Genomic DNA, 14,358 nt, shown 5'->3' on the forward strand with positions numbered 1-14,358 from the left:
TGCTGGGACCGACACTGATATTGTGCAAACGCTCTTCATGCGAGCTGAATGGCAAGCGCAGCAAGAAAAAATCGAGGCTCAACGTGTTAATATACAATGCTAACTAAGCAAATCACTTACTTAAAAGATTTTCTTCAGCATGTCACATACTACACTTCAAAACTTCTCAAGTGATCAATGTATGTTTTTCAGCATCATATGTGGCGTACATTTTAAAGCATCCTAAATACTTGAACAACACTGTTCTGAAAGATATTCAAAGCCACAATTTCTTTTTTTCCAAGTCCAATTTCATACGAATCATATGAGTCATAATTATGTTGTCATATTTTCAGCAGCTCACATTCTGAGCTTTGAGCACATCACATGTTTGGACCAAGATTTTTGCTTGAAAAAGGATTTTCAGCTACTTATTGTAAAGATTAATTGGTTCTACTCCTACTACTCAAGTGCCAAAAAGTATCAACATGTTGTTAAATAGGATACAACTTTTTTGAATCATCATGTTTTACTAATAATGGTTCAATAAAGTAACTAGTGGTTGTGATGTGGAGGTTGTTTTTGGTACGACGTTGACTATAACATAAATTTCCATCTTTGATGAGTATCAGATTTGGATGTCAGCTTTTTGTAAAATGATGTGATGTCATCTTTTTTATTTATTTATTTTTTACACCGGCTTTTTACTTATAAATTTTAGCATATTCATTTTCGAAAATCAATAATTAATTCACCTTTCCACTAATTCCAATTTTAACACATCAATTTCTTTTAAAATCCTATTATAAATCCTGATTCCTTTCACTTTAGTCCTTTAATCCACTTTCATCCAACTATAGTCTTCAGCTTCCTTCAACTTTTTGATTTCACCTAACTATAGTTTCCTACTCAATGCTCTGTAAAGACCCTTTTCATCTATAACTCGCTTATTCAAATTATTATTCTCTTCTTCGATTATTCTTCAGTGTTTAATCTGTCTCTATCTATGTGCTATAAACAGTTCTCTATTGCTTTACGTGCAGCATCCAGTTCCATTCTAACTCCGACAACTCCGACAACTCCGACAAGGGGGTGCGGTGCATGGCGGGCTAACAATTGGGTTAGCTGGATTTTCCATTTAACATGAAAAAGGAAATAATGATTATTTCACTTCGATCTGCCATCATCAGCTATTCTCTTGTACTAGATGTTACTCACTTGCGAATAGCCCGGGTTTGCTGCTATATTATTAGTAAGCGACTTCACGTTATTTTTATTTGTTTTCACCCTCAAATTGTGGTAAATACTCTCAGTAGTGAAAGTACAGTTTTCCATTCCCTGTGGCAGAGATTCCATGATTTTCTAAATTATTTCACACTTGTGCAATTGCTTCATGAAATTATAATATTGGATTGCTTCATAGATCATTATTGGAAGAACTCGATGAACCAAAAAATGTATATCATGAGCGAATGCCTTGGAATTTAATTTATAAAATTTCATTTATCTCGCATTTATCTCGGCATGATGAACATTTTTCTGTAATTCATCATGTGGGTTATATGGAGAGTGATTTTCCAGTATTCTCTTCAATGTTCTGGCTGATACCAGACCGTTTGTGATTAAGAGTATGAATATTCTGGTTGCAATGAATACTACTGGAACAAATAAGTTCAGAATAGTTTAAAAGTTTCTTACAAAATAAATACGACTTACGTGCTGCACATTTGACGTGGTCGAAAATCGGATTGTACAATTTATCGTGCTCAATATAGTTTAGGTCCATAAAAATGTTTCCTAAAAACCTCTATTTTTATGACACCTGTAATTAAAATTTTCTAGAAACTTTTCTAGTTTCACGAATTTATTTTTCAACACATATATTTTGCTAATTCTCCAGGAGAACTTAACATGATCTAAAGATTTGAAGAAATATTTTTGGAAAAAATGTATTCTATGTAGTTCGCAGTTCGGTCGATCAATAGTCCGGCTGTTATGTTTGGGATATGTTTGTCTGTAAGTATGTTTTAGGCAAAGTGATTAAAATTATCATAAATCTCCGCTGTACACTGCATTTTTTTTTGTATCTTTTATGTATCGTTTCTTTCTTGAAACATTTTCCATTACCAATTTCAGGGCCTTCGAAACTTCTGCGTTTTCCACACCGGTTGCTCTAAGCCTCTCATCGTATCCTTAACTGTGGCGGGGATATATTTTGCTACTAAATTAGCGTATTAACATTTGCCTTTATCGGAGTCTTCAGTATTTTTCTTCAGAATCTGCTCACCCACACTGTATTTTTGGCATTTGACCAAAGAATATAGTGTTAGGAATGTTTTTGAAACGCAGTGTTAAATTTTTCTGTAATTTTGGCATGCTGTTTTTCTCGCTCCAAATTGATGATGCTTCCAGCTATTCGTATCCCGTAGCCGGCTATATTTCTGTCCATATTCCTTCTAAAAATGTGAAGTATGGTGGGCAACGCGTGGCTTCGTGTACAAAGTTTATTATAGCATTCGCAATGAACTGTATGTTATTTGACCACTCCTTGTGATTTGTCTCAATTGTCGCTCGAATTGAGGTCACAATTACAAGGTTCGCTCTTTCCGAATAATATTTAATTAGACAGTTGATTTCTTCTTTCCGTTAGTACTACTTTAGGCACTTCGATCATTTGGAACACCATATTATCCATGAACGATACCAAAGATTCTGTAGTGGTTTGAGGGAACGGTTGAACGATTGCAAACTTGCTGAATAAGTCCTTAATCACAAGTAAGCATGTATTTCTACACTTTCCCGAAGCAAGCGGTTCATGGTTCATTGTTATAAACTGCCAAAGATAATTCGTTATCGTTTTCTGGTCAGTTAATGGTCAGTTGTGTTTACGTTGATAGCCTTACTGGTTTACACGTTGTGCAATCTCGACAAAAATGTTTTTCCCTCACTCCGGTTAACGCTTTTTCGAACCCAAAAATTGTGAATACTATCTGATATTGCCAACGATTTCGGAGGCAAGAGTTTCCATACAAAACGAGCATCGTTTACTTTTCCTGGTTTTTTAACAGTTTGTACGAGGGTCGTTCAAAAAAAATTTCAGTGCCTCAGAAATCGCGGAAAAATAAAGTTAGGACAAAAAACAAGGTGATTTTCGTAATCTACGTTTTATTTTCTATTTATCTACAAAAACGCCATAACATTCGAGGCATGTTTTATAGCGTGGCACGAGTTTTTCTATTCCGAGCGAGAAGTGCGTAGCGTCCAAACTTTTTGAAGTACGATGTAACTGCGTCACGAATTTCTTCAGTGTTATCGAATCGTTGACCGCCGAACGCCTGTTACATCACCGTACTGTTGTGAAGTTTTGGACCGATTAGGAACCGCGATTAAGAACAAAGGGCCAGGTTTATTGACGAAAGGAGTGTTCCTCATCCAGTAATAGTGCGCGGCCTCATTTTGCTCGTGTAACTCAAGAGCAATTGAAAAAATTCAAATGGACTGTGCTCGAGCATCCTCCTCAATCCCCAGATCTCGCCCCTAGCGATTATCACTTATTCCCGGTGATAAAACAGGCGTTCGGCGGTCAACGATTCGATAACACTGAAGAAATTCGTGACGCAGTTACATCGTACTTCAAAAAGTTGGACGCTACGCGCATCGCGCTCGGAATAGAAAAACTCGTGCCACGCTATGAAAAATACCTCGAATGTTACGGCGATTATGTAGAAAGATAGAAAATAAGACGTAGATTACGAAAATCACATTGTTTTTTGTCCTAACTTTATTTTTACGCGATTTCTGAGGCACTGAAACTTTTTTTTTTTAACGACCCTAGTATATGCGCTTAAAAATCTAGATGGCTTTGAGAAAAAACTAAAATCGCTTTAACCAAATCCTAATATTTAGAATCGAGCTGTGTTGTTGTGATGTTCTGTTTTCCGTTACGACATTCGAGCACGATATCGTAAGACAGGATTTCTAATACCCATCTTAGAAGCTTGGAATGACCAGACTCTATTCCGATTGTAAACAACCACAGCAATTTGAAAGTCAGTATAATAGAGAGAAAAAAAGAAAAACCCACAGCAAACTTTTTGCATCAGTAACCACTTTAAATTGCCTCTACGAAGTGACTCTTCCGTCACTTCACTTCAATCGTCAGATGTACTCCGAGGCATTCTTTTTCGTCGTTAGCGTTTTTTTCTGTGTACTTATTCATTATCTATTATTTGAATCAGCGCTGCAACCACAGCAGTATCAGATGCATTTGACTCAATAACGAATGTTGAACTAAAATTCGAGTTGACCAGAAGCATAGGGGCTGATATCGAGCTGCTTTAAGTTTTTGGAAAGCATCTTCTGCTACTTCTGCCCACTCGAACTTATTTTTCTCTTCTTCAGCAAGTCTGAAATAGGGTCGACTATTCTATTGTGGTTTCTAATGTCAGAAGTCTGCTAGACCCAAGAACGACGAATGTCCTTAATGCTTTTAGGTCTCTGCTAAACTAGTTCAATCCGCAAATTTTCAATGACTACTTCTTCTTCCGTTAGTAAATATCTTAGGTAATTTACCTGCTTTCGATAAAAGCGAGATTTATCTAGAAATATCGTTGGGACGTTTTTTAAAACGATCCGCTACATCGCCTAGCAGACGAAAATGATCTGAAAGAATTTTGGTGGCCACCACGATGTCGTCCGAGGAGACAAACACTTGAGGTTCTAGTTCGAAACCTTGTCCTTGTCGAAACCTGTTCACCTTGTCCATCAAGCGGCCCATGGTGAACTACGCGTTTGTAAGACCAAATTAATGGGAAATGACGGGCAGTGATACATCGGCATTATGATAGAGTCACGGCGATTTACTATAAACGTGTTTTTATTTAACCTTTAAGAAAACGATCTGTTGTTGTGTAATGTAAGAAACTGAATAAATGATTTCACACGCGGTTGCCATGCGCTCGCCTGTTGACAGCTCGATTGCTGGTGGGTTCGGCCGGTTGGTCGATACAATAGGGTTCGGACGTTGCAACACTCAACACCCCCGCTCAATGTCCGGAACCTGCCAACCCCATATTGGTTCGATGCTTCTGGAACAGGCCCACTGGCAAGCCCTTGGTCATAATATCGGCTAACTGTTCACCAGTCGGGACGTAACGTACCACAATACGCCCCCGCTGAATCTCCTCATGTACACATATCGATGCTTGACGTCTACGTGCTTTAAGCGGCCAGTGTCCCGCTCGTCTTCCACCACACTCGAATCGTCGACATGTTATCCTCGTAGTACACAACCGGACTCTCCGGTTCTCTCGACAGATCCTTCAGCAGACGAACCAGCCAAACTCCGTGACACACAGCCGTGCAAAGCGCCACAAGCTCAGCTTCCGTTGATGATAAGGAAATCGTCGATTGTTTTCTCGTCAACCAGCTTACAACAGTACTGCCACACACTCGAAAGACGTATCCTGTTAGCGACCGTCTGTCCACAGGATCGTTCGCCCAATCCGCATCGGCGAAAGCATCAATCAACGATGCTTCATCCTTCGCCCGGAACACCAGTCCCAAGTCTAGCGTTCCCTTAATATAACGTAGCACTCTCTTGGTGTGTTGTACCCAATGCTGCTCAGTCGGACAGCTTTGAAATTGGCTCAGGTAGCTGACTGCTGCACACAGATCTGGTCTTGACGTCAGTGTTACGTACGTCAGACATCCGATGAGCTCTCTATACGGCTTATCGGTACGTTCCGCTTCTTCTCCTTTCCGCAAACTGTCGGACATGCCAAAACGTCGAAGCAAACTCTCCAGAAACTCTCCTTTGGCTGATTCGCAAAACTCTCCTCTCCACGTCTCGATCAATTCTCATACCGAGAAAGCTTCGCACTTCCCCGACGTTTGTCATTTCAAACTCGTTCGCTAGACAACGCTTTACCGTCTCCACGTCACCGTCTCAGGTTGCGGCCAACCACCAGCAGGTCGTCGACAAACAAAACCAGAATCACCTGATCGTCGCCGGAACCTCTCACGTAAAGACACGGGTCACTGGAACACCTTTCAAATCCAATCTTCTCGACGAACGAATGGAACCTTGCATTCCATGCTCTCGAGGCTTGTTTCAGGCCGTACAGAGACCGATTGAGTTGGCACACTAAATCCTTCCCTTCTTCGAATCCTTCCGGTTGGGTCATGTATATTTCTTCCTCTAACTGACCGTTCAGAAATGCAGTCTTCACATCCATCTGATGGACTGCCATTTTCTGCTCGTTCGCGACAGCTAGCACCACTCGTACGGTGTCTAGTCGCGCAACCGGAGAATATGTTACGGTGTAGTCGAATCCTGCCTTCTGACTGAACCCACGAGCTACAAGTCTCGCCTTGTATCGATTTCCTCCGTCGGCCTCGTTTCGCTTTACCTTGAAGATCCTTGACTTGCACGTTATCGGGACACGGCCTTGGGGTAGCTTGACTAACGTCCACGTATCGTTCCGCTTGAGGGAATCGATCTCTTCGCGTACCGCCACCTCCCATTTTTCCCAATCCGATCTCTTCTTCATCTCAACTAACGATGTCGGCAGATTCTCTACAAAACTTGTGACATTCAGCGCGAATCCGGTGTAATCGATCTCGTACTCGCGATGCCACTCAGGTACCTTCTTCTTCCGTTCCGATTTCTGCTCCGCTGCTGCTGGTTCCGGTGACTTCGGTTCCTGCTCCGATTCTTCGCGAAGTGTTTCATCGACACAGCTGTCGAAATCATCTTCTTCAGCGCCATCCGGCTCATCAGGAATGCTGGCATCTTCATCCTCGCTTTCACTGTCAGACTCGCCTGGCTCCACAGGAACAGAGTACATGTCAGAAACACGATCCGCCTTCCGTACCATTTCCGGTCTAGCTTCTTCCTACGCTCAGTGGGAATGTGCACGTACACATCGGCTCCGAACGTTCGCAGGTTCTGTACGTTTGGCTTACGGCCCTCCCAAATTTTGAAATGGGGTCTTACCTTGAGCTATTGCACTAGCAGGGCTGCGATTTGTCAGGTACGCGGCCGTCTGGATCGCAGGGCCCCAAAACTGCTTACTGACTCCACTGTCCTCGAGCATGGATCGCGCCTTCTCTACGAGCGTCCGGTTCATGCGCTCGCTAACGCCGTTCTGTTCGGGAGTGTAGGGGACGGTCCACTCGATTTGGATCCCCTTCTCCTTGCAGAAACTCTGGAACTCTCGACCATTGTATTCTCCGCCGTTGTCACAGCGGAACCGTGATATGCGCTTCTCAAATTTCGCACTCACATACGCCTCGTACTGCTTGAAACGATCGGTCACTTGATCTTTCGAGTCCATTAAGTACACTACCGTGAAACGTGTAAAGTCATCGATGAAGGTAACGAAAAACTTTTCACCTCCAATGCCCACCGGTGTCACAGGGCCACAAACATCCGAATGGATAAGTTCCAGAACTCTTTTCGATCGCCTACCCTCGCGCGCGGAAAAGGGCTTACGAGTCTGTTTGCCTACGAGGCACGGTTCGCAAACAAATTCACCACAAAACTTATCCTTCTTCGCACTCATTCCGGAAACCATTTCATTGTCGATTAGCACTTGCAAGTTCTTCGCACTCAAATGCCCGTAACGACGATGCCAGAGTTCAAGGTCTTTTGGCACTTTACCGGACGGATAAAGCACCAACTAAGACATGGTTCTTCACGAAATAAGTCTAGTTCATAGAGCTTACCACGACGCTCACCGACGGCTATCATATCCGACTCTCTTTCAATTGTCACGACACCACCGGCAAACACAACTTTCAGACCAGCAATCTCCATCTTCCGAACCGACAGGAGATTCACACGCGCTTCCGGAATGTAAAGGACGTTCTTTAGTGTGATGGGAATCGATTTTCCATTTAAAACGGTAAACAGTTTGATCTCACCGTATTCTCTTGCGACGATGGACTCTCCTTCTTTAGCAACTGAGACTGAGCATCGGCTCCTTCATCGGGACCAGCTTCTTGAACAGCGCCCGATTATTCGTGAGATGCTCAGACGAACCAGAGTCGATTATCCAGCTCACCTCTTCCGTTTTCGAAAATACACTACGATTACCATTCACAAAGCACACACCTTTTTCATCTTTTCCTAAGTGCGCACTCGATTTCGTCGATTCCTTCTTTTTGTTTTTCTCCGGACAGTCAACGATTTTGTGTCCTTCACGACCACAACCGTAACACTTCCATTTGTTCTTTTTCCTTTCTTTCCTTGTACCACCATTAATTACCACTAAATGCTGCGCCATCTGTCTTCGCTCTTCCGCTTCCACCGCCGACAACACCGCTCTTCCGCTTGGTCTCCTCGTCAAGCAATCGACACTTAACGAATTCTAACGACAAATTCTCCTCCGATACTGTTTCCTAGTGCTGTTACAACTGCTGCAAAACTCGGCCCCAACGTAAGCAACAGATAGCATACGATGTCAATGTCCTCGCACTTCGCACCGGTCGACTTGTACTCCCGGACAATCCGGTCAAATTTCAGGAAGTGATCCTGTAAACTACCACCATCGTACCGCAGTGTGAGGAGCTTCATTTGAAGGTGGAGACGAGTAGCGATGCTTTTCCGCTCGAAAACTTTTTCCATAGCCAGCCATATCGCTCTCGGGGTCTTTTTATCTTGGATATACTCCAACATGCTGTCACTGATCCGTGAAATGAGCAGTGATTTGCATTTTCTATCCTTCTTCAACCGCTTCTCCATCGCCTTCGTTATCCTGTATCCTGTATGGCTGGAGATTCGCCATCCTTCACCACCAGCTCGTCGACTTCCACTGCTTCCCGCTCGATGCTCGATTCTGAAGCTCGTGTTCCTCCAAGAGCACCAACATCCGGTACTTCCATTGTGGAAAATTCGACCCGTCGAACTGTGGGACTCGTGCCGTTTCTCCTTCCTTTTCCATTTCGATACGCGAAAAACTCACTTTTTACCGGTAACCGCGATCACTGGGCCCATAACCTAATGGGAAATGACGGGCAGTGATACATCGGCATTATGATAGAGTCACGGCGATTTACTATAAACGTGTTTTTATTTAACCTTTAAGAAAACGATCTGTTGTTGTGTAATGTAAGAAACTGAATAAATGATTTCACACGCGGTTGCCATGCGCTCGCCTGTTGACAGCTCGATTGCTGGTGGGTTCGGCCGGTTGGTCGATACAATAGGGTTCGGACGTTGCAACACTCAACACCCCCGCTCAATGTCCGGAACCTGCCAACCCCATATTGGTTCGATGCTTCTGGAACAGGCCCACTGGCAAGCCCTTGGTCATAATATCGGCTAACTGTTCACCAGTCGGGACGTAACGTACCACAATACGCCCCCGCTGAATCTCCTCATGTACACATATCGATGCTTGACGTCTACGTGCTTTAAGCGGCCAGTGTCCCGCTCGTCTTCCACCACACTCGAATCGTCGACATGTTATCCTCGTAGTACACAACCGGACTCTCCGGTTCTCTCGACAGATCCTTCAGCAGACGAACCAGCCAAACTCCGTGACACACAGCCGTGCAAAGCGCCACAAGCTCAGCTTCCGTTGATGATAAGGAAATCGTCGATTGTTTTCTCGTCAACCAGCTTACAACAGTACTGCCACACACTCGAAAGACGTATCCTGTTAGCGACCGTCTGTCCACAGGATCGTTCGCCCAATCCGCATCGGCGAAAGCATCAATCAACGATGCTTCATCCTTCGCCCGGAACACCAGTCCCAAGTCTAGCGTTCCCTTAATATAACGTAGCACTCTCTTGGTGTGTTGTACCCAATGCTGCTCAGTCGGACAGCTTTGAAATTGGCTCAGGTAGCTGACTGCTGCACACAGATCTGGTCTTGACGTCAGTGTTACGTACGTCAGACATCCGATGAGCTCTCTATACGGCTTATCGGTACGTTCCGCTTCTTCTCCTTTCCGCAAACTGTCGGACATGCCAAAACGTCGAAGCAAACTCTCCAGAAACTCTCCTTTGGCTGATTCGCAAAACTCTCCTCTCCACGTCTCGATCAATTCTCATACCGAGAAAGCTTCGCACTTCCCCGACGTTTGTCATTTCAAACTCGTTCGCTAGACAACGCTTTACCGTCTCCACGTCACCGTCTCAGGTTGCGGCCAACCACCAGCAGGTCGTCGACAAACAAAACCAGAATCACCTGATCGTCGCCGGAACCTCTCACGTAAAGACACGGGTCACTGGAACACCTTTCAAATCCAATCTTCTCGACGAACGAATGGAACCTTGCATTCCATGCTCTCGAGGCTTGTTTCAGGCCGTACAGAGACCGATTGAGTTGGCACACTAAATCCTTCCCTTCTTCGAATCCTTCCGGTTGGGTCATGTATATTTCTTCCTCTAACTGACCGTTCAGAAATGCAGTCTTCACATCCATCTGATGGACTGCCATTTTCTGCTCGTTCGCGACAGCTAGCACCACTCGTACGGTGTCTAGTCGCGCAACCGGAGAATATGTTACGGTGTAGTCGAATCCTGCCTTCTGACTGAACCCACGAGCTACAAGTCTCGCCTTGTATCGATTTCCTCCGTCGGCCTCGTTTCGCTTTACCTTGAAGATCCTTGACTTGCACGTTATCGGGACACGGCCTTGGGGTAGCTTGACTAACGTCCACGTATCGTTCCGCTTGAGGGAATCGATCTCTTCGCGTACCGCCACCTCCCATTTTTCCCAATCCGATCTCTTCTTCATCTCAACTAACGATGTCGGCAGATTCTCTACAAAACTTGTGACATTCAGCGCGAATCCGGTGTAATCGATCTCGTACTCGCGATGCCACTCAGGTACCTTCTTCTTCCGTTCCGATTTCTGCTCCGCTGCTGCTGGTTCCGGTGACTTCGGTTCCTGCTCCGATTCTTCGCGAAGTGTTTCATCGACACAGCTGTCGAAATCATCTTCTTCAGCGCCATCCGGCTCATCAGGAATGCTGGCATCTTCATCCTCGCTTTCACTGTCAGACTCGCCTGGCTCCACAGGAACAGAGTACATGTCAGAAACACGATCCGCCTTCCGTACCATTTCCGGTCTAGCTTCTTCCTACGCTCAGTGGGAATGTGCACGTACACATCGGCTCCGAACGTTCGCAGGTTCTGTACGTTTGGCTTACGGCCCTCCCAAATTTTGAAATGGGGTCTTACCTTGAGCTATTGCACTAGCAGGGCTGCGATTTGTCAGGTACGCGGCCGTCTGGATCGCAGGGCCCCAAAACTGCTTACTGACTCCACTGTCCTCGAGCATGGATCGCGCCTTCTCTACGAGCGTCCGGTTCATGCGCTCGCTAACGCCGTTCTGTTCGGGAGTGTAGGGGACGGTCCACTCGATTTGGATCCCCTTCTCCTTGCAGAAACTCTGGAACTCTCGACCATTGTATTCTCCGCCGTTGTCACAGCGGAACCGTGATATGCGCTTCTCAAATTTCGCACTCACATACGCCTCGTACTGCTTGAAACGATCGGTCACTTGATCTTTCGAGTCCATTAAGTACACTACCGTGAAACGTGTAAAGTCATCGATGAAGGTAACGAAAAACTTTTCACCTCCAATGCCCACCGGTGTCACAGGGCCACAAACATCCGAATGGATAAGTTCCAGAACTCTTTTCGATCGCCTACCCTCGCGCGCGGAAAAGGGCTTACGAGTCTGTTTGCCTACGAGGCACGGTTCGCAAACAAATTCACCACAAAACTTATCCTTCTTCGCACTCATTCCGGAAACCATTTCATTGTCGATTAGCACTTGCAAGTTCTTCGCACTCAAATGCCCGTAACGACGATGCCAGAGTTCAAGGTCTTTTGGCACTTTACCGGACGGATAAAGCACCAACTAAGACATGGTTCTTCACGAAATAAGTCTAGTTCATAGAGCTTACCACGACGCTCACCGACGGCTATCATATCCGACTCTCTTTCAATTGTCACGACACCACCGGCAAACACAACTTTCAGACCAGCAATCTCCATCTTCCGAACCGACAGGAGATTCACACGCGCTTCCGGAATGTAAAGGACGTTCTTTAGTGTGATGGGAATCGATTTTCCATTTAAAACGGTAAACAGTTTGATCTCACCGTATTCTCTTGCGACGATGGACTCTCCTTCTTTAGCAACTGAGACTGAGCATCGGCTCCTTCATCGGGACCAGCTTCTTGAACAGCGCCCGATTATTCGTGAGATGCTCAGACGAACCAGAGTCGATTATCCAGCTCACCTCTTCCGTTTTCGAAAATACACTACGATTACCATTCACAAAGCACACACCTTTTTCATCTTTTCCTAAGTGCGCACTCGATTTCGTCGATTCCTTCTTTTTGTTTTTCTCCGGACAGTCAACGATTTTGTGTCCTTCACGACCACAACCGTAACACTTCCATTTGTTCTTTTTCCTTTCTTTCCTTGTACCACCATTAATTACCACTAAATGCTGCGCCATCTGTCTTCGCTCTTCCGCTTCCACCGCCGACAACACCGCTCTTCCGCTTGGTCTCCTCGTCAAGCAATCGACACTTAACGAATTCTAACGACAAATTCTCCTCCGATACTGTTTCCTAGTGCTGTTACAACTGCTGCAAAACTCGGCCCCAACGTAAGCAACAGATAGCATACGATGTCAATGTCCTCGCACTTCGCACCGGTCGACTTGTACTCCCGGACAATCCGGTCAAATTTCAGGAAGTGATCCTGTAAACTACCACCATCGTACCGCAGTGTGAGGAGCTTCATTTGAAGGTGGAGACGAGTAGCGATGCTTTTCCGCTCGAAAACTTTTTCCATAGCCAGCCATATCGCTCTCGGGGTCTTTTTATCTTGGATATACTCCAACATGCTGTCACTGATCCGTGAAATGAGCAGTGATTTGCATTTTCTATCCTTCTTCAACCGCTTCTCCATCGCCTTCGTTATCCTGTATCCTGTATGGCTGGAGATTCGCCATCCTTCACCACCAGCTCGTCGACTTCCACTGCTTCCCGCTCGATGCTCGATTCTGAAGCTCGTGTTCCTCCAAGAGCACCAACATCCGGTACTTCCATTGTGGAAAATTCGACCCGTCGAACTGTGGGACTCGTGCCGTTTCTCCTTCCTTTTCCATTTCGATACGCGAAAAACTCACTTTTTACCGGTAACCGCGATCACTGGGCCCATAACCTAATGGGAAATGACGGGCAGTGATACATCGGCATTATGATAGAGTCACGGCGATTTACTATAAACGTGTTTTTATTTAACCTTTAAGAAAACGATCTGTTGTTGTGTAATGTAAGAAACTGAATAAATGATTTCACACGCGGTTGCCATGCGCTCGCCTGTTGACAGCTCGATTGCTGGTGGGTTCGGCCGGTTGGTCGATACAATAGGGTTCGGACGTTGCAACACTCAACACCCCCGCTCAATGTCCGGAACCTGCCAACCCCATATTGGTTCGATGCTTCTGGAACAGGCCCACTGGCAAGCCCTTGGTCATAATATCGGCTAACTGTTCACCAGTCGGGACGTAACGTACCACAATACGCCCCCGCTGAATCTCCTCATGTACACATATCGATGCTTGACGTCTACGTGCTTTAAGCGGCCAGTGTCCCGCTCGTCTTCCACCACACTCGAATCGTCGACATGTTATCCTCGTAGTACACAACCGGACTCTCCGGTTCTCTCGACAGATCCTTCAGCAGACGAACCAGCCAAACTCCGTGACACACAGCCGTGCAAAGCGCCACAAGCTCAGCTTCCGTTGATGATAAGGAAATCGTCGATTGTTTTCTCGTCAACCAGCTTACAACAGTACTGCCACACACTCGAAAGACGTATCCTGTTAGCGACCGTCTGTCCACAGGATCGTTCGCCCAATCCGCATCGGCGAAAGCATCAATCAACGATGCTTCATCCTTCGCCCGGAACACCAGTCCCAAGTCTAGCGTTCCCTTAATATAACGTAGCACTCTCTTGGTGTGTTGTACCCAATGCTGCTCAGTCGGACAGCTTTGAAATTGGCTCAGGTAGCTGACTGCTGCACACAGATCTGGTCTTGACGTCAGTGTTACGTACGTCAGACATCCGATGAGCTCTCTATACGGCTTATCGGTACGTTCCGCTTCTTCTCCTTTCCGCAAACTGTCGGACATGCCAAAACGTCGAAGCAAACTCTCCAGAAACTCTCCTTTGGCTGATTCGCAAAACTCTCCTCTCCACGTCTCGATCAATTCTCATACCGAGAAAGCTTCGCACTTCCCCGACGTTTGTCATTTCAAACTCGTTCGCTAGACAACGCTTTACCGTCTCCACGTCACCGTCTCAGGTTGCGGCCAACCACCAGCAGGTCGTCGACAAAC

General features: G+C 45.5%; 3 protein-coding genes across 3 annotated transcripts; all 3 read right to left on the reverse strand.

Moving 5' to 3' along the window:
- Window positions 1-5,199: 5,199 nt before the first annotated feature.
- On the reverse strand, window positions 5,200-5,757 carry LOC129767181 (uncharacterized). The gene has a single exon (XM_055767810.1). It carries the CDS (start codon window positions 5,755-5,757, stop codon window positions 5,200-5,202), a length of 558 nt encoding a protein of 185 aa, XP_055623785.1.
- A 3,639-nt stretch (window positions 5,758-9,396) lies between these two features.
- Window positions 9,397-9,954, reverse strand: LOC129767182 (uncharacterized). The gene has a single exon (XM_055767811.1). It carries the CDS (start codon window positions 9,952-9,954, stop codon window positions 9,397-9,399), a length of 558 nt encoding a protein of 185 aa, XP_055623786.1.
- A 3,639-nt stretch (window positions 9,955-13,593) lies between these two features.
- Window positions 13,594-14,151, reverse strand: LOC129767183 (uncharacterized). The gene has a single exon (XM_055767812.1). It carries the CDS (start codon window positions 14,149-14,151, stop codon window positions 13,594-13,596), a length of 558 nt encoding a protein of 185 aa, XP_055623787.1.
- Between the last annotated feature and the right edge of the window lie 207 nt (window positions 14,152-14,358).

The sequence above is a fragment of the Toxorhynchites rutilus genome, chromosome 2 (assembly GCF_029784135.1).
Source record: "Toxorhynchites rutilus septentrionalis strain SRP chromosome 2, ASM2978413v1, whole genome shotgun sequence".
NCBI lineage: Eukaryota > Metazoa > Arthropoda > Insecta > Diptera > Culicidae > Toxorhynchites > Toxorhynchites rutilus.

Excerpts from the sequence above, each read along its gene's own strand:
- LOC129767181 (XM_055767810.1), bottom strand. The coding sequence starts at position 5,757 with ATGTCCGACAGTTTGCGGAAAGGAGAAGAAGCGGAACGTACCGATAAG.
- LOC129767182 (XM_055767811.1), bottom strand. The coding sequence starts at position 9,954 with ATGTCCGACAGTTTGCGGAAAGGAGAAGAAGCGGAACGTACCGATAAG.
- LOC129767183 (XM_055767812.1), bottom strand. The coding sequence starts at position 14,151 with ATGTCCGACAGTTTGCGGAAAGGAGAAGAAGCGGAACGTACCGATAAG.